This window comes from Lagenorhynchus albirostris, chromosome 21, assembly GCF_949774975.1.
Source record: "Lagenorhynchus albirostris chromosome 21, mLagAlb1.1, whole genome shotgun sequence".
Classification (NCBI taxonomy): domain Eukaryota; kingdom Metazoa; phylum Chordata; class Mammalia; order Artiodactyla; family Delphinidae; genus Lagenorhynchus; species Lagenorhynchus albirostris.
Window position 1 is genome coordinate 17,921,551 of NC_083115.1, and position 18,079 is coordinate 17,939,629.

Below are 18,079 nucleotides of genomic sequence, written 5' to 3' on the forward strand. Positions count from 1 at the left end.
TGTTCCATTTTCCTATGATCTTAAATCATTACTAAAATTCAGTGGGTCTTCATTTCTTAGCATTTTTCAGTTGGCAGTTATCCCTAATTCTTGATCTTTGCACATCTCTGTTGTATAAAAATGCTTAAATATTATTGAAGGTTAGCATTTATAAATCCCTTCAACTGCCATCCTCCCACCTCAGTTGGCCTTTGTATAACTCCAACTTTTCACTTGATTCTTTTTTAAGCAGAACACTTCTCTTCCTTATCTTCTAGATGTGTTATATGAGAAATAGCTATTTAAGGGCTAGGTAAGGGTAGAAATTGATACACATTTGATTTATGGACGTTTGATAGATTTTGACTTTGGAAGCGCAAGTATGGGCACAATGGGAGATGTCGTCTGTTTCTGCAAATTTTTCAACAAGTATCTGTGAAGTGGCATGCTTGGCACTGTGCCAGGTGGTGTGGCCGATAATGATGTGCAAAACTTTATTTTTATTATCAAGGAACTTTTCACTCATTTTCATTTTTCTTTAGGATTTTTCTCTATATTCTTTGAATCAGCTGCTTTCAACATCAAGGACTTGCATTTATATTGATGTGTGAATAATGTTGAGTGAGTTAGCTTTATATACTAAGGTTAGCATGAAACTGGATTATGCATATCCCAGAAATGTTTTTCTCTTATGAGCAGTAAGTCATTGAGATTCAGTATAGAAAATTTATTATACTACTATTTTTATTTATTTATTTATTGTTTGTTTGTTTTGTTTTGTTTTTTTGCGGTACGCGGGCCTCTCACTGTGGTGGCCTCTCCCGTTGCGGAGCACAGGCTCCGGACGCGCAGGCTCAGCGGCCATGGCTCACGGGCCCAGCCGCTCCGCGGCATGTGGGATCTTCCCGGACCGGGGCACGAACCCGTGTACCCCTGCATCGGCAGGCGGACTCTCAACCACTGTGCCACCAGGGAAGCCCTAAACCATTGTTTTTAAATGAAATAAGTTTTAATAATAGTTTTCTTTTATAGAGATTAAGGTCGAGAAATGTTCAAGGATTTATTTCATAGGATAGAAAGCCCTAAGTTCTTCAGAGAAGATGTCAAGCTGTGATCTCATGAGTTTAAGCTATTGCTAATGAGTATAACAAGATTGAAGGGATAACATTCAGCCTCTGTAGATCATTGTGCAATCAGGGTAAACATGACTCTGAACTTCTAAAAGTTAAATACATTTAACTTTATTGACTGAGAAGCTGCATATATTATTATATTCCCTATTCCTCAGTTATTTCTTAGTCTTCTGAATTATATGTCTCCATAGACAAGGCCATATAGTGCCTTTTCATTTTTATATTTCTTTTGTATATAAGTTGTACATAGTCATTGGAGGTAAATTTAGAAACATATTAGCTATATAATATATATTTATATTACCAGTATCACTGTTAATATTTTGGTATATTTTGCTTCAGACTTTTTACCATAATATGTGTATTTTTTCCTTACTAAATCCACGTTTTATAACCTGACGAATTTTTTTTTCAGTGTTAGGTTGTTTGGGCCTGTAAGGTATGGGGAGTGAGACCTTCTGTCTACCTTATTCATTCCATTTAAAAAAGAATATATCAAACTTGGCATGGACTTTGACTTTATTTATTTATTTAGAAATTGCAAGTAAATACGAATAAGCATGTGTGTTTTATTACAAATGCATACTTAAAGCATAAGTGAATAGCAGTTTTATTTAGAAAATTCTAAGCATGTTTTGGGGGGAATTCTTTTAATTCTAAAAGGTTCAAGTGGCTCCACATTAAAATGAAACAATGAAATGAAAGCAGAGCTCACACATATTTGATAAAGCTGTAGACCACATAACGATGGCATTTTTACCTGCTTTTAGGCAACACCTAGAATGTAAGTCTGGTAAAGCTGGAGGCCATACCAGCGTTCCACACCATACTAGACATAATCTTGGCACAATCCCTGGCGTGTAATAAGGCTTAAAAAAATATGAATTCAAGGAATGATTGAAGAAAAGAGAGAGAGAACCAGAAAGATGAGGTGATTTACCCCTTTGCCTGAAGCAACGACAAATAAGCCATCTCTTGGAATATATTTCTATGGGCATATCCTTAAAAATTGCAACAACAAGCAAAAATGGCAAATCTTTTTAATCCCCCAAGGCTCCTATTCCTTTGCTCCCCAAATAAGTCATTTGTGGCAGATCCTTCTAAAAGGCCACATCAGAGTGAGCGCTGAGAAAATCACAGCTTTGGCTCATTCAGCCCTCCTTCTGATTGCTCCGGGCCACACCTCTAGCAAGGAGTAAAAGCAATCAGGTGGCACAGCTGTGCGGAGAAGCTGGGAGGGTAACTGGACGGATGACAGTTCCAGATCAGCTTTTAACCCCCTCCCTTCTCTTCTTCAGGTTGCCATCTTCAGAATGATTCCCTGCAGAGCAGCACTGTCTTTTGCGCGATGTCTGATCCGGAGAAAAATCGTCACTCTGGACAGTCTAGAAGATACCAAACTGTGCCGCTGCTTATCCACAATGGACCTCATTGCCCTGGGCGTTGGAAGCACTCTGGGTGCCGGGGTTTACGTCCTCGCTGGCGAGGTTGCCAAAGCGGATTCTGGCCCCAGCATCGTGGTCTCCTTCCTCATCGCTGCGCTGGCTTCCGTGATGGCAGGCCTATGCTATGCTGAATTTGGGGCCCGAGTTCCCAAGACTGGGTCTGCCTATTTGTACACTTACGTTACTGTCGGAGAACTGTGGGCCTTCATCACTGGCTGGAATCTCATTTTATCTTATGTGATAGGTATGTTTGCAAAAAATCAACCAAATTGGGTAAAATGGTAGAAATGGCACTCCTGAATCAGCGGCCTTAGGGTTCTGTGATAGGTCTGCATTAATTAGCGACTAGGTGATCAGAATGTATCTGTTGATCCCTGCGTGTCTCATTTTTCTCATCTCTAAATAAAGTGTCTCCTTCTAGTTGCAAAATTCGGTGATTCTGCTTCATCTCTGAATATGCCATCACTTAGTGGGTTTGAAAACCTTTCTTAAAAAACGATAGCTCTTTAATGCAAATAAAATTGCCTGATTCCACAGTTATGGACTTGAGCATTTCATTGCTATTGTGTAATTATAAAGTTATCAAGATAATTTTATATGTGATTAAAATGTTCAATTCTGTCTGAACTAACCCATGATTATCCTAGAATAGAGTAGCAAAAGATGTTATGTTAATTTTCTCCCACTGACCTTGTATTCTCTGAACGTTCTGTGTTTTGGAAGGAACGTCAAGTGTTGCAAGGGCTTGGAGTGGCACCTTTGATGAACTTCTTAGCAAACAGATTGGTCAGTTTTTCAGGACATACTTCAAAATGAATTATACTGGCCTTGCAGAGTATCCTGACTTTTTTGCTGTGTGCCTTATATTACTTCTAGCAGGTAAGAAAACCAATTACACTTCTCCCTAAGATGAGCCGGGCTAGTTGTCCCAGGAAAATAGGTTACCACTGAATTTGGGACCTGAGTTCGAAGGTTAGGCAGCATACTTATACACATAAGTTACTATTGGACATCTGTGGGCCTTGTGACTAGCCAGAATCCCATTTTATCTTCTGTGATAAGTATGTTTCAAAAATAAATCTAAATTACATGGAACGGTAGAAATAGTACTTCTGAGTCCGTGACACCTGGAATGCACTAAATAATCAGATATGGTACATAAATTTTATAATACTAATTGGAGATTTGCAGGAATGGCAACAAAGCTTCAATAAGGAAGGATATAAAATTTTTGGCCTTATTTCATCTTGTTAGTTACAACTAAGGATATTTGCAAGCATACTGTTTCTAGAAGAAATTCTGTCTTTCTATTTATGCCTATATAATGTAGACATCTGGTTGAAAAAGGGAACATATTCAAACCACCCATCATTTTTTTTAATGTAGACATTATGGAGACAAACATACTTGATAGTAGAATTTTCCTGGTTTCATCAGTTGTGTAGCATAATAGTTTAGAAAGGCATAGGAATTAGAGTGACCAGGTTTTCAATTCTACTCTGCCACTTACTATCTTTAGAACATTGAGTGACTTAATCTTTCCATGACTCAGTTTGTTCATCCATAAAATGAGGACGTCAATGTTTATCTTGTGCAGGCTTTTTGCTTGCTGCATAGGAAGCTCTTAGATGGCCGGCAGTTTTATTTTGTAGGCATAGCTCATCCCTGCTGTCCCCTAATATTTGTTTTAATTATTTGAGCGTTTTCAGTTTTGATTGTCATCCTACATGGCACTCCTGCTTAAATCCATCAAGGATTGCACTAAGAATAAAGTCCATGTTTGTTCCCATTTCCTGGTTGATAGACCCTTGCTTTCCTGTCCAACCTTATCACTAGCTACTTTCTCCCTATCTTTCTATAATTTTTCCTTATAAAATTACATAATTAAAAAAATAACTTTACCCTTTAAAATGTTAGCCATTAATTTAATGTTTTAGGTAGGGATATGGGTAGGGACATGAACAAAATTTATAGGTCCAAGTTATTTGGCATTTTCCTTCTAATGTCAAGAAAAATTGCATGAATTGTTTTTCAACAGGTGACAGGTTTTATTTGTTTCGGTTTCTCAACCACCTAGCTAACATTAAATTAGTTACATCACATTTTATTTAAGGATGGTTTCAGTGACCTTAAATATTCAGCTTTAATCTCTAAACGATGAGAAGCATGTAGTTATGGCACAGTTTCAGTCATTAAATTCCATGGCAAGACTCAGGCCTTGGCCTGTATTTTATGTCCCATGTTCATCAACCATCATGTCTTTTCTTTCAGGACAGGCTAAGATTACATAACAACTTTGTTCTTAGAAACTTCAAAGACCAAAACCTCCTGTTGTAATCTTTATTCATATTGTAATGCCAAATGTCTTGTCAACTGAGGCTGTTGTTTTATTAAAGATACAAGGGACGTGTATGCAGCATTTAGATGGGAAGGCTAATTTACTGGTGGGAGTTGGGGATCTCAGAATGGAGAGTGCACTTGGGGTATTGGGAAACTTTTATAAAACTTGGCGGTGGCTTTGTTATTTTCCCAAATGTGTAGTAGTATAGTGTATATTTCCAAGGTGTAGAGTTATATAGTGTTTCCTAATCTGACAGATAGTCACAGAGTCAGTAATTGTACTGACCAGTTTTCCTTTATATTAGTATAGTTGTATTCTTGTATAATTCTGGGAATTATACAGGTAGGAGAATGCAATTCAGCTTTTCTCATCTCTACTTGGATAATTTTGCTTATTTGATCATGGGTGGTACAGATAACGGGGAAGAAGCAAGTATGTATGTGATATAAGCCTTTCATCACAGTTATTTCCCCAACAGTAAAAAGTAAACTTTCTTCGATCCATAATTCATATCTTATACAAGATGTATTAAAGATATAGATATGATAGATATAATCATGAAAGTACTGGAAGGAAACAAAAGTGAATGTTTTGGGGTTAATATTAGGGAAAATCTTTCTAGAGGTAGAAACTAAAGAGGAAAAATGTATATTCTAAAACTTTCTTACATGTTTAATCAACACTAAGATTAAAAGTACATGATAAATTGGGGAAAACATGCTCTATACATCTACAGTGAGAGAGCTTATAGCATTATTGTATAAATAAGTCTTATAAATCAATATGAATAAGAATAGCCTAATGGGAAAAAATGGACAATTTAAATTGGGTCAAACTTTCTGGAGACTGTTTTGATGGTGTGAACCAAAAGTCTTACATAAAGTGTATACCGTTGATATGGTATTACCTTATAGAAAATTATTGTAAAGAAATAATTAGAAAGTGTAAAAAGATATTTATAAAAGGATGATTAGGTCAGTACTGTTTATAGTTGTAAGAAACTAACAGTGACCTGATTGTCTGTAAATATAGGAGTAAATTGTAGTGTCTCCATATAGTAGAAGAGTCTGTGATGGTTAAAAATGAGGCTATATGTTTGTTGACATGTAAATGTGTGCCTGTGTGTCTTTGTGTGTGTGTGTGCAAAATTCTGGAAAGGAAATTACACTTGATCTTTATTTCCTTTCTTTTTTTTTCTTTTCTGTATCTTCAGGTTACTTGAATAGGAAATTGATTGCATTTACAATCAGAATATAAAAATAAAACTATTAACGTGAATAGATTTAACAAAATATTTTTTGTCATGACCATTGAATCATTATTTTGTTTAATGTGTTCTGTAAATATGGGGCAGACAATATGATTGAGCTTCTACTTTAAAAATGTTTCAGCCATTAACCTTGAAATGGCTTTTTAGAACAGCATTTCATTAAAATTAAGTTACTTTACCTACCCATTGATAATAAAAGCCAGTTACTAAATTGATTCATTTATCAGAGAGTTTGGGATCTCCTGGCTATGAGCCCAGTCTGCATTCTGAAATCAAGTTAGTTTTATTCACAGTTAAGTGACTAAGAACTCTCAATAGAAAGGGGTAAATGTCAGTTAAATATATGAATGCTGATGAAAGGATATCCTAAAGCTTGTAACTGTCTCAGAATGCTGTTGCCTTTTCCTAAAGGTTAGGTAAACACTAAAATACCCTTTCTTTTTCCATAGGTCTTTTATCTTTTGGAGTAAAAGAGTCTGCTTGGGTGAATAAAGTCTTCACAGCCATCAATATCCTGGTCCTTCTCTTTGTTATGGTCGCTGGGTTTGTGAAAGGAAACGTGGCAAACTGGAAGATTAGTGAAGAGTTTCTCAAAAATATATCTGCAAGTGCCAGGTTAAATATTCGGGTTTTTCCTCTCCTATTTTGAGGTTTTTAAAAATATTTGCTTGCTTTTGTCTTATGTTACATTTTCCTCTAGAAAAACTGTTCTCAGACTTTTTGCTTCAGAGAACTTTCTGAAGGTCTGTTCTGTTTCAAGACTGTTCTTCCTGAATGCATAGGTGTGCTCACTACGGAGCAGCTGCTTAAAGCCATGCAGTTGCTGGTTCTTAATCTCAAGCCTGGCTCCAGTTTTAAGGAAGAGCAAGGACAGGTCCTAACCATTGGAAGGATGGTTTTTTCGCTCCAAAGATTTGTCACCTCAAAATAACAAAGAGCATTTTTGAGTCATGCATCCTTTAGTTTTTCCTTTGGGGACACTCTTTGGTTCCATTGCATCCTTTCAACCTTGTAGTAATTTTCACGCCTGCTGGTTTTTTTGAGAATGTTATTGATTGCATAAGCAGAATTGTCTATGTATTTCACTTTAAACCTGATAATCTCAAATATTAAATTAATTATATATGAAAGGTTTCATCCTAAGATTTATTTAAGCATAATATTCCTATGTGTAAATAAGATTACAAAAATGTCTATTACATGAAGTCATGTACATGTACATGTTTTTCTTTACATATGTTGTTTGTAGCCATTCTGATGAGGCAAAAATTTAGTATCCTCTGGTTTTATATAATTTTTCGCATGTAATAGAATATTCAACTTCAGTATTATTAATCAAGATTAGAGAATTTTATTTCACCTTGTCAAAAGTCCTCTTAGTAACTTTTTCAGATGTACAGTCTGCCCCACTGTCCACAAGAAGAGAAAGTTTCTTGTCTTTATTTCAAATCATGGCCCATATATGGGGTCTCTGTTCTCAAAATCCTGCCTGGTTATGAGTTCCAGCCAGAGTGGATCTGAGTCTTCTGCTTATGCTAATCAGCCTCTAGTTGAGTGCTGGTAACCGGAGAGGGGAGCCATTATTGAGAACACCACCCCATCCTCTAGGATAGGGTGAAAAAAATCAGAGTTTACCTTCAGTTTTGTACACATCAGCTTCCAAGGGCTGATGAACACAATAACCTTCCGAGGCTGTAGTTTGAGACAAATTGCTTGAAGAAGCAGTTTTCTAGGAAAATGACTTTCCAATGTGCTTCTTCTCTTCCTTAGGGAGCCACCTTCTGAAAATGGAACAAGTATCTATGGGGCTGGCGGCTTTATGCCTTATGGCTTTGCAGGAACTTTGGCTGGGGCTGCAACCTGCTTTTATGCCTTTGTGGGATTTGACTGCATTGCAACAACTGGTAAGAGCAAACTCTTAGCTCTATGTCGAAGGAAAAATTGTTCTTTGAACCACATGAGTACCCATAGGTGACAACAGAGGTTCAAGGGAAGAGAGTGGAATTTGGGATAATAAGGGCTGGTTCCAGATCCAGAAGTAACACCTGCTGTATAAAAAGAAACTTAGTGAAACTCTCTGAGCTTTGGTTTCCATATTGGTAAAATCAGGAGAGCAATACCTACCTCTCAGATGTTATGAAGGGTACCTAAGATTATGAAAAATACTTTGCAAGTTGTCAGCTACTTTATAAGTGTTGGTCATAATTACTACCCTTAACCTTTGGTCTGAAAGTGCTTTGGTCTGAAAGTGCTTTGGTCTGAAAGTGCTATCACAGTGAGTAACAACGATGATCATGCTCTTAAATTGTTTCTTCTTTAACAGGACAAAATACGTTGTGGTAATTCTTTTCTCTTTATCCTGTACAACAAAGTAATCATGCTACAATTAGTTAGTCTCTAAATGCTTCCTCTGGGTTCACATTATTGCATGGCCTTATAATTGACCATATTTTGGGTGTTTCAACTGCCAAATTGTATTAGAAAGATTGAAAAAGTGCCGTTTTTTATTAAAACTAAAATTTAATATAAATCAATGCACTGAGTAGAAGTTTGTCTTCATATATATGGAAGCCTTCATAATTAAGGGCCTGCAGAATGCCATGATGTGTAATCTCTGTGGAGGAATCATTTTCCAAATGGATTAAGACTTCTGTTCTATCCCTAAACATTTAATAGTGCTGGGATAACATATTTTTTCTTTCTGGAAATGGGAAACTGACTTGCAGGATTTCTTGCTTTCTCTTCTTGCCTCTGGGCTTTGATCTTTTTTATTTTCTTTTCTTTTCTTTTTTCTTTTTTTTTTTTTTCTGGTACGCGGGCCCCTCACTGTTGTGGCCTCTCCCGTTGCGGAGCACAGGCTCCGGACGCACAGGCTCCGGACGCGCAGGCTCAGCGGCCATGGCTCACGGGCCCAGCCGCTCCGCGGCATGTGGGATCCTCCCGGACCGGAGCACGAACCCACGTCCCCTGCATCGGCAGGCGGACTCTCAACCACTGTGCCACCAGGGAAGCCCGGGCTTTGATCTTTATGTGACAGCACAGGATCCTCAAGAAGAGAAGAAATGTCATGTAGCATAGATGGAGCAAGCTGAGAAAACAGAAGGGACAGAGCAGAGTAGAATTACTATGAAGGAGAAGAAGAATTCATGTTTTCCCTATTCATATTTTATTAACTATGCAAATCTTTCGTTTATGTTTCCTTAGGTGAGGAAGTCCGGAATCCTCAGAAAGCTATTCCTATTGGAATTGTGACTTCTCTGCTCGTTTGCTTTATGGCCTATTTTGGGGTCTCAGCAGCTTTAACACTGATGATGCCATACTACCTCCTCGATGAGAAAAGCCCCCTTCCTGTAGCGTTTGAGTACGTTGGATGGGGTCCAGCCAAATATGTCGTTGCAGCAGGCTCCCTCTGTGCTTTGTCAACAAGGTACGTTGCATTGCCTTTGGGGCAGGGCTGTCTGGGCTACTGCAAAGGTAGTCAGTGCCTAAAGAATTGCTTTTGTATGTTTTAAAAATAATCCTAATAGGAGGAAGACATTATACAACTGTATTCTCTGAATGGTTCGCCCAAATTGCCATATCAAAATCTTAAGTGATAAAAACGGTTCCCCCGTCAGTTAAAACTCAGTTTTTCAAGATAATGATGATCCAAGCTTCTGTGGATATATATGGCATTAATACACACTTATTATATATTTCATACATATTCATATATATATATATGTACTGTAAAACTTTACAATGCTTATACTAGTATGTTCCCCTGCTGGCTTTGGTGTTACTTGTAGTGCTACAGACAATTGAGACCTTATGTGCAGACTTGACATTTTCTGCTGTCTTTTAAAATAATATCAAGTCTGTAATGAGTGGAAGCTATATGCTGTGGCATTGTTAAGTATAATGTGCTTTTTATTATGAAGCACTGAGACTTTTTCCTCTCAGCACTGATCAGAGTGAATTTGGTGTAGAAATGGAAATTACTGTTCTCAAGTTAATGGTGGAAATTTGTATAAATCTATGCGAAAAGAATAGTTGAATCTCAAGTATTCAGATTTTCAGTAGCTGCTTATTTTATTTATTTTTTTTAGTAGCTGCTTATTTTAATATTTTATGATTCATTTCTCAAGTTTCCTGAGCTACTCATATTTTAATTTAACATGTGATCATAAGATATTTCATTTGAGTTTTATAGTGTGCTATACTTAGAGCATTCTTACGAAGAGAAAAATTAATCTCTGCTTGATTACTAATTTTTTGAAGTGAAAATAATTTTCTAAAAGTCTGAAATTGGAAAAAGAATTTTTTTTGTATAATTCATCAGCCTAGCTTTTTTTCCCCTCAAACTCTCTTTTATTTTGTATTCAAGATAATATTAAGCAGCAATTAGAAATTACCCCTGTTGGTTTCTTAGCCATCTGCCAGTGTTGAGGTTTATTCTAAATAGTTTCAAACAGTTTCAGAAATCTGAACTGTGGTGATACCTTGCCACCATGGTCTTAGAAGAGAGATGGACAAAGATTTATTTGTGGCCAACTCAACCCAGCTTTATTAAAAGATAAAGAAGACGGATTTAAAAAATATATTTTACTTACTTTCTCTTTCAGTGGTTATTTTTTACAACTAATTCATGTATGGAATGATGCAGCCAGTAAACACACAAGTAATTCAAAACATCTAAAGCAAAAAATCATTTTCTTAAACTGCACTGTTACTAACGTTTAATTGCGGCTGTTTTTATGTACTAAATATACAGTGAGTTGATTTTTTTTGTGTCTTTTTCTGTCTTGATTATCTTATGATGCTAAGAATTATTAATTTGATCAAAGATCACACTATATGAGGAAAAATAATGGTAAAATAAATATGAAAAATGTGTATTGAATAAATGAAGTGACTATACTATAAAATCAAATTACTTAATCTTTTCTGTAATTACACATCAATTTATAAATTTTATTTTCTAAGTTAAAAATGTCTTAATGATATAATTGGTTTTTTTTTTGTCTTAATTCCTTAGTTTTAATCTAGTAGTAATCATGGGCCTGCACAAATTATTTGCAGTATTGTTTTTAGTCTGATAATTGTGCTGGGCAAATATCTGTAAGAGAATAATAAGTAGCACAATGGTTAATTGGTATCTATTTTTAAATGCCCAATCATAATACATTTTAAAATAACAAGACTTCATAATCACAGCTGTGATGCTGAGTTTTATGCGATTACTTAATTTCAGTTCTGGGATGTAATCTTGCATGAATGTGTTTGCCATACTGCATGTGTTTGCTTTTTATTCAGTCTTCTTGGATCCATTTTCCCAATGCCTCGTGTAATCTATGCTATGGCGGAGGATGGGTTGCTTTTCAAATGTCTAGCTCAAATCAATTCCAAAACGAAGACACCAATAATTGCTACTTTATCATCGGGTGCGGTGGCAGGTGAGAGAGTTGACTTTTATTAAGTAAAGGGGGATCATTTTTCATCGAGGATTCTGGAAAAAAAATTAGGTCGTTTTCTGTTTTTATGTATATAAAGATTAATAACTTCTTTGTGAATATTTCCGATTTTGAATTTCTTTTTTTGCTGTAGGTTCTGTACTTTAGTGTGTCCAGTCTTTACCAGTATATATTCATCTAGAATAATACTTGTAATAACTCACATGTGGATTATGAATTTTTCTGTTCTAGTCTTCTGGGTTCCATGTTTCCTTTGCCCCGAATTCTGTTTGCCATGGCCCGGGATGGTTTACTGTTTAGATTTCTTGCCAGAGTGAGTAAGAGGCAGTCACCAGTAGCTGCCACATTGACTGCAGGGGTCATCTCTGGTAAGCTTTACAAACATAGGATTCTTCAACATTGGACTTGAGCATTTTATGCGCATGCATGGACTTATAAAGAGGGTCTGCTTGCTGTGCATGTAAGTTAAGAACAAAATCACTGATAAATTAGGGTATAAACATTGGAATCACATCTGCAAATCGTGGTGGCGGTGCTCTACCGAAATTCATAACTGACCCTTTGGGATTTGGTCCTATTTTGTTATCTTAACCTTTGGGGCTTCTAACAAATGCGCAAAGGTTTGTAATGGTTCTTCACTATATATCAGCTATCAAATGCTTTTCAGATCGATGAATGACCACATAAAATTATTTATTGACACACGAAATGTTAATTAAAGAATGATTACTTAATACTTGAATTGTTAATTAAAAATAATGATTCAATATTTTCTTTTTCGTCCAGGATTTAAGTTGAATATTGCTAAACGACCATAGGATTTTTGAAAAGCTAAAGTTTACCCATTCTTAATTAAATATAAGAAATGTCAAAGATAATTTATACTTGGTCATTGTTATCACTGCCCTCAGTATGGTGGCTAACCCCACTTCCTGGGCCATCATGGTTCTCTAAGAGTTACTAATACCTATACGGTCATAAACCGCATTAGGAATCTATTTTCCCTTTCAACAGTTTTGGTATTAAGTCATGTTAAAAAAAAAAAACACAAACTCCATTTGCCTACCTTTTGGCATGTCATAATATCCACGTAAAATGCTTTTGGACAGATCCTTTTTTTTTCTCACAGTTCTTTTTTAATTTTTTTAATATGTCTTTATTGGAGTATAATTACTTCACAATGCTGTGTTAGTTTCTGTTGTACAACAGAGTGAGTCAGCCATATGCATACATATATCCCCATATCCCCTCCCTCTTGAGCTTCCTTCACACCCTCCCTATCCCACCCCTCTAGGTACTCGCAAAGCACCGAGCTGATCTCTCTGTGCTATGCCACTGCTTCCCACTAGCTATCTATTTTACATTTGGTAGTGTATATATGTTGATGCTTCTCTCACTTCACCCCAGTTTCCCCCGCTCCCCGTGTCCTCAAGTCCATTCTCTATGTCTGTGTCTTTATTCCTGCCCTGCCACTAGGTTCATCAGCACCATTTTTTTTAGATTCCATATACGTGCATTAGCATAAGGTATATGTTTTTCTCTTTCTGACTTACTTCACTCTGTATGACAGACTCTAGATCCATCCACCTCACTACAAATAACTCAATTTCGTTTATTTTTATAGCTGAGTAATATTCCATTGTATATATGTGCCCCATCTTCTTTATCCATTCATCTGTTGATGGACATTTAGGTTGCTTCCATGTCCTGGTTATTGTAAATAGTGCTGCGATGAACATTGTGATACATGACTCTTTTTGAATTATGGTTTTCTCAGGGCATATGCCCAGTAGTGGGATTGCTGGGTCATATGGTAGTTCTAATTTTAGTTTTTTAAGGAACCTCCATACTGTTCTCCATAGTGATTTTATCAATTTACATTCCCACCAACAGTGCAGGAGGGTTCCCTTTTCACCACATCCTTTCCAGCATTTATTGTTTCTAGATTTTTTGATAATGGCCATTCTGACTGGTGTGAGGTGATACCTCATTGTAGTTTTGATATTTCTCTAATAATTAGCAATGTTGAGCATCTTTTCACATTCCTCTTGGCCATCTGTATGTCTTCTTTGATGAAATGTCTATTTAGGTCTTCTTCCCATTTTTTGATTGGGTTGTTTTCTTTTTGATATTGAACTCCATGAACTGTTTGTATATTTTGGAGATTAATCCTTTTTCTGTTGTTTCATTTGCAAACATTTTCTTCCATTCTGAGGGTTGTCCTTTTGTCTTGTTTATCGTTTCCTTTGCTGTACAAAAGCTTTTAAGTTTCATTAGGTCCCATTTGTTTATTTTTGTTTTTATTTCCATTATTCTAGGAGGTGGGTCAAAAAAGATCTTGCTGTGGTTTATGTCAAAGAGTGTTTTTCCTATGTTTTCCTCTAAGAGTTTTATAGTGTCTGGTCTTACATTTAAGTCTTTAATCCATTTTGAGTTTATTTTTGTGTATGGTGTTAGGGAGCATTCTAATTTCATTCTTTTACATGTGGCTGTCCAGTTTTCCAAGCATCACTTATTGAAGAGGCTGCCTTCCCTCCATTGTATGGTCTTGTCTCCTTTGTTGTAAATTAGGTGACCATATTTGCATGGGTTTACCTCTGGGCTTTCTATCCTGATCTATATTTCTGTTTTTGTGCCTGTACCATATTGTCTTGATTACTGTAACTTTGTAGTATAGTTTAAAGTCAGGGAGCCTGATTCCTCCAGCTCAGTTTTCTTTCCCAAGATTGCTTTAGCTATTTGGGGTCTTTTGTGTTTCCGTACAAATTGTAAAATTTTTTGTTCTAATTCTGCGAAGAATGCCATTGGTAGTTTGATAGGGATTGCATTGAATCTGTAGGTTGCTTTGGGTAGTATAGTCATTTTCACAATATTGATTCTTCCAATCCAAGAACATGTTATATCTCTCTATCTATTTGTATCATCTTTAATTTCTTTCATCAGTGTCTTATAGTTTTCTGCATACATGTCTTTTGTCTCCCTAGGTAGGTTTATTCCTAGGTATTTTATTGCAATGGTAAATGGGAGTGTTTCCTTAATTTCTCTTTCAGATTTTTCACCATTAGTGTATACGAATGCAAGAGATTTCTGTGCATTAATTTTGTATCCTGCAACTTTACGAAATTCATTGATTAGCTCTAGTAGTTTTATGGTGGCATCTTTAGGATTCTCTGTGTATAGTATCATGTCACCTGCAAACAGTGACAGTTTTGCTTCTTCTTTTCCAATTTGTATTCCTTTTATTTCTTTTTCTTCTCTGATTGCTGTGGCTAGGACTTCCAAAACTGTGTTGACTAAGAGTGGCAAGAATGGACATCCTTGTCTTGTTCCTGATCTTAGTGGAAACGTTTTCAGTTTTTCACCATTGAGTGTGATGTTTGCCGTGTGTTTGTCCTATATGGCCTTTATTATGTTGAGGTAGGTTCCCTCTATGCCCATTTTCTGGAGAGTTTTTATCATAAATGGGTGTTGAATTTTGTCAAAAGCTTTTTCTGCATCTATTGAAATGATCATATGGTTTTTGTTCCTTAATTTGTTAATGTGGTCTATCCCATTGATTGATTTGTGTTTATTGAAGAATCCTTGCATTTCTGGGATAAATCCCACTTGATCATGGTGTATGATCCTTTTAATATGTTGTTGGATTCTGTTTGCTAGTATTTTGTTCCAGATTTTTGCATCTATGTTCATCAGTGATATTGCTCTATAATTTTCTTTTTTTGTGATATCTTTTTCTGGTTTTGGTATCAGGGTTATGGTGGCTTCATAGAAAGAATTTAGGAGTGTTCCTCCGTCTGCAATTTTTTGGAAGAGTTTGAGAAGGATCGGTGTTAGCTCTTCTCTAAATGTTTGATAGAATTCACCCATGAAGCCATCTGGTCCTGGACTTTTGTTTGTTGGAAGATTTTTAATTACAGTTTCAATTTCATTCCTTGTGATAGGTCTGTTTATAGTTTCTAATTCTTCCTGGTTCAGTCTTCCTGGTTCACTACCTTTCCAAGAATTTGTCCATTTCTTTGTGATTGCCCATTTTATTGGCATATAGTTGTTTGTAGTCTTTTATAGTCCTTTGTATTTCTGCAGCGTCAGTTGTGATTTCTCCTTTTTCATTTCTAATTTTATTGAATTGTGTCTTCTCCCTTTTTTTCTTGATAGCTCTACTAAGGGTGTATCAATTTTGCTTATCTTCTCAAAGAACCAACTTTCAGGTTTATTGATCTTTGTTATTGTTTCCTTCATTTCTATTCCATTTATTTCTGCTCTGATCTTTATGATTTCTTTCCTTCTACTGACTTTGCGTTTTCTTTGTTCTTCTTTCTCTAGTCGCTTTAGGTGTAGGGTTAGATTGTTTATTTGAGATTTTCCTTGTTTCTTGAGGTGAGATTGAACTGCTATAAACTTCCTCTCAGAACTGCGTTTGCTGTGTTCCGTAGGTTTTGAGTCATTGTGTATTTGTTTTCATTTGTTTCTATGTATTTTTTTATTTCTTTGATTTCTTCAGTGATCTCTTGGTTAGTTAGTAGTGCACTGTTTAGCCTCCATGTATTTTACAGTTTTTTTCCTGTAATTGATTTCCAATCTCATAGTATTATGGTCAGAAAAGATGCTTGATATGATTTCAGTTTTCTTAAATTTTCCAAGGCTTGATTTGTTACCCAAGATATGATCTATCCTGGAGAATATTCCATGTACACTTGAGAAGAAAATGTATTCTGCCACTTTTGGGTGGAATGTTCTATAAATATCAATTCAATCTATCCGCTCTGTTGTGTCATTTAAAGCTTGTGTTTCCTTAGTTATTTTCTGTTTGGATGATCTGTCCATTGGTGTAAGTGGGAGGTGTTAAAGTCCCCTACTATTATTGTGTTACTGTCGATTTCCTCTTTCATGGTTGTTAGCATTTGCCTTATGTATTGAGGTGGTCCTATGTTGGGTGCATAAACATTTATAATTGTTATATCTTCTTCTTGGATTGATCCCTTGATCATTGTGCAGTGTCCTTCCTTATCTCTTATAACAGTCTTTATTTTAAAGTCTATTTTATCTGCTATGAGTATTGCTACTCCAGCTTTCATTTGATTTCCATTTTCATGGAATATCTTTTTCCATCCCTTCACTTTCAGTCTATGTGTGTCCCTAGGTCTGAAATGGGTCTCTTGTAGACAGCATATATATGGGTCTTGTTTTTGTATCCATTCAGCCAGTCTGTGTCTTTTGGTTAGGGCATTTAATCCATTTACATTCAAGGTTATTATCGATATGTATGTTCCTATTACATTTTCTTAATTGTTTTGGGTTTGTTTTTGTGGGTCTTTTTCTTCTCTTGTCTTTCCCACCTAGAGAAGTTTCTTTAGCATTTGTTGTAAAGCTGGTTAGGTGGTGCTGAATTCTCTTAGCTTTTGCTTGTCTGAAAAGCTTTTGATTTCTCCATTCAATCTGAATGATTGCTGGGTAGAGTAATCTTGGTTGTAGATTTTTCTGTTTCATCACTTTAAGTATATCCTGCCACTCCCTTCTGGCCTGCAGAGTTTCTGCTGAAAAATCAGCTGATAACCTTATGGGGATTCCTTTTTATGTTATTTTTTGCTTTTCCCTTGCTGATTTTAATATTTTCTCTTTGAATTTAATTTTTGTCAGTTTGATTAATATGTGTCTTGGTGTGTTTCTCCTAGGGTTTATCCTGTATGGGACTCTCTGTGCTTCCTGGACTTGGGTGACTATTTCCTTTCCTACATTAGGGAAGTTTTCCACTATAATCTCTTCAAATACTTTCTCAGACCCTTTTTTTCCTCTTCTTCTGGGACCCCTATAATTTGAACATTCATGCGTTTAGTGTTGTCCCAGAAGTCTCTGAGATTGTCTTCAGTTCTTTTCATTCTTTTTTCTGCTCCTCAGCAGTTATTTCTACCATTCTGTCTTCAAGCTCACTTATTCATTCTTCTGCCTCAGTTATTCTGTTATTGACTCCTTCAGTGTATTTTTCATTTCAGTTATTGCATTGTTCATCGCTGTTTGTTTGTTCTTTAGTTCTTCTAGATCTTTGTTAAACCTTTCTTGTGTTTTCTCAGTCTGCGCCTCCATTCTATTTCCGAGATTCTGGATCATCTTTACTCTCATTACTCTGAATTCTTTTTCAAGTAGATTGCCTATTTCCTCTTCATTTATTTGGTCCTGTAGGTTTTTACCTTGCTCCTTCATCTGTGACATATTTTTTTGCTGTCTCATTTTTTTTTTTTTTTTTTTGATGGGTGGGATTGTGTTCTTGTCTTACTGGTTGTTTGGCCTGAGACTTCCAACACTGGCGTTTGTAGGCTGTTGGGTAGAGCTGGGTCTTGGTGCTGAGATGAGGACCTCCGGGAGACCTCACTCTGATGAATATTCCCTGGGGTCTGAGGTTCTCTGTTAGTTCAGTGGTTTGGACTTGGAGCTCCCACCACAGGAGCTTCAGCCCAACCCCC

The 18,079-nt window shown here is 36.2% G+C and overlaps 1 protein-coding gene across 1 annotated transcript in view; it reads left to right on the forward strand.

Moving 5' to 3' along the window:
* The window catches only part of SLC7A2 (solute carrier family 7 member 2), a 74,127-nt gene that overhangs the window by 41,025 nt on the left and 15,023 nt on the right, over nucleotides 1-18,079 (forward strand). Inside the window, exons 2-7 of the mRNA XM_060136276.1 lie at nucleotides 2,411-2,801; nucleotides 3,281-3,436; nucleotides 6,618-6,783; nucleotides 7,939-8,072; nucleotides 9,373-9,595; nucleotides 11,464-11,603. Of these exons, the coding sequence (XP_059992259.1) occupies nucleotides 2,426-2,801; nucleotides 3,281-3,436; nucleotides 6,618-6,783; nucleotides 7,939-8,072; nucleotides 9,373-9,595; nucleotides 11,464-11,603 (1,195 nt within the window). The 5' untranslated portion in view covers nucleotides 2,411-2,425. The remainder of the gene's footprint in view (nucleotides 1-2,410; nucleotides 2,802-3,280; nucleotides 3,437-6,617; nucleotides 6,784-7,938; nucleotides 8,073-9,372; nucleotides 9,596-11,463; nucleotides 11,604-18,079) is intronic.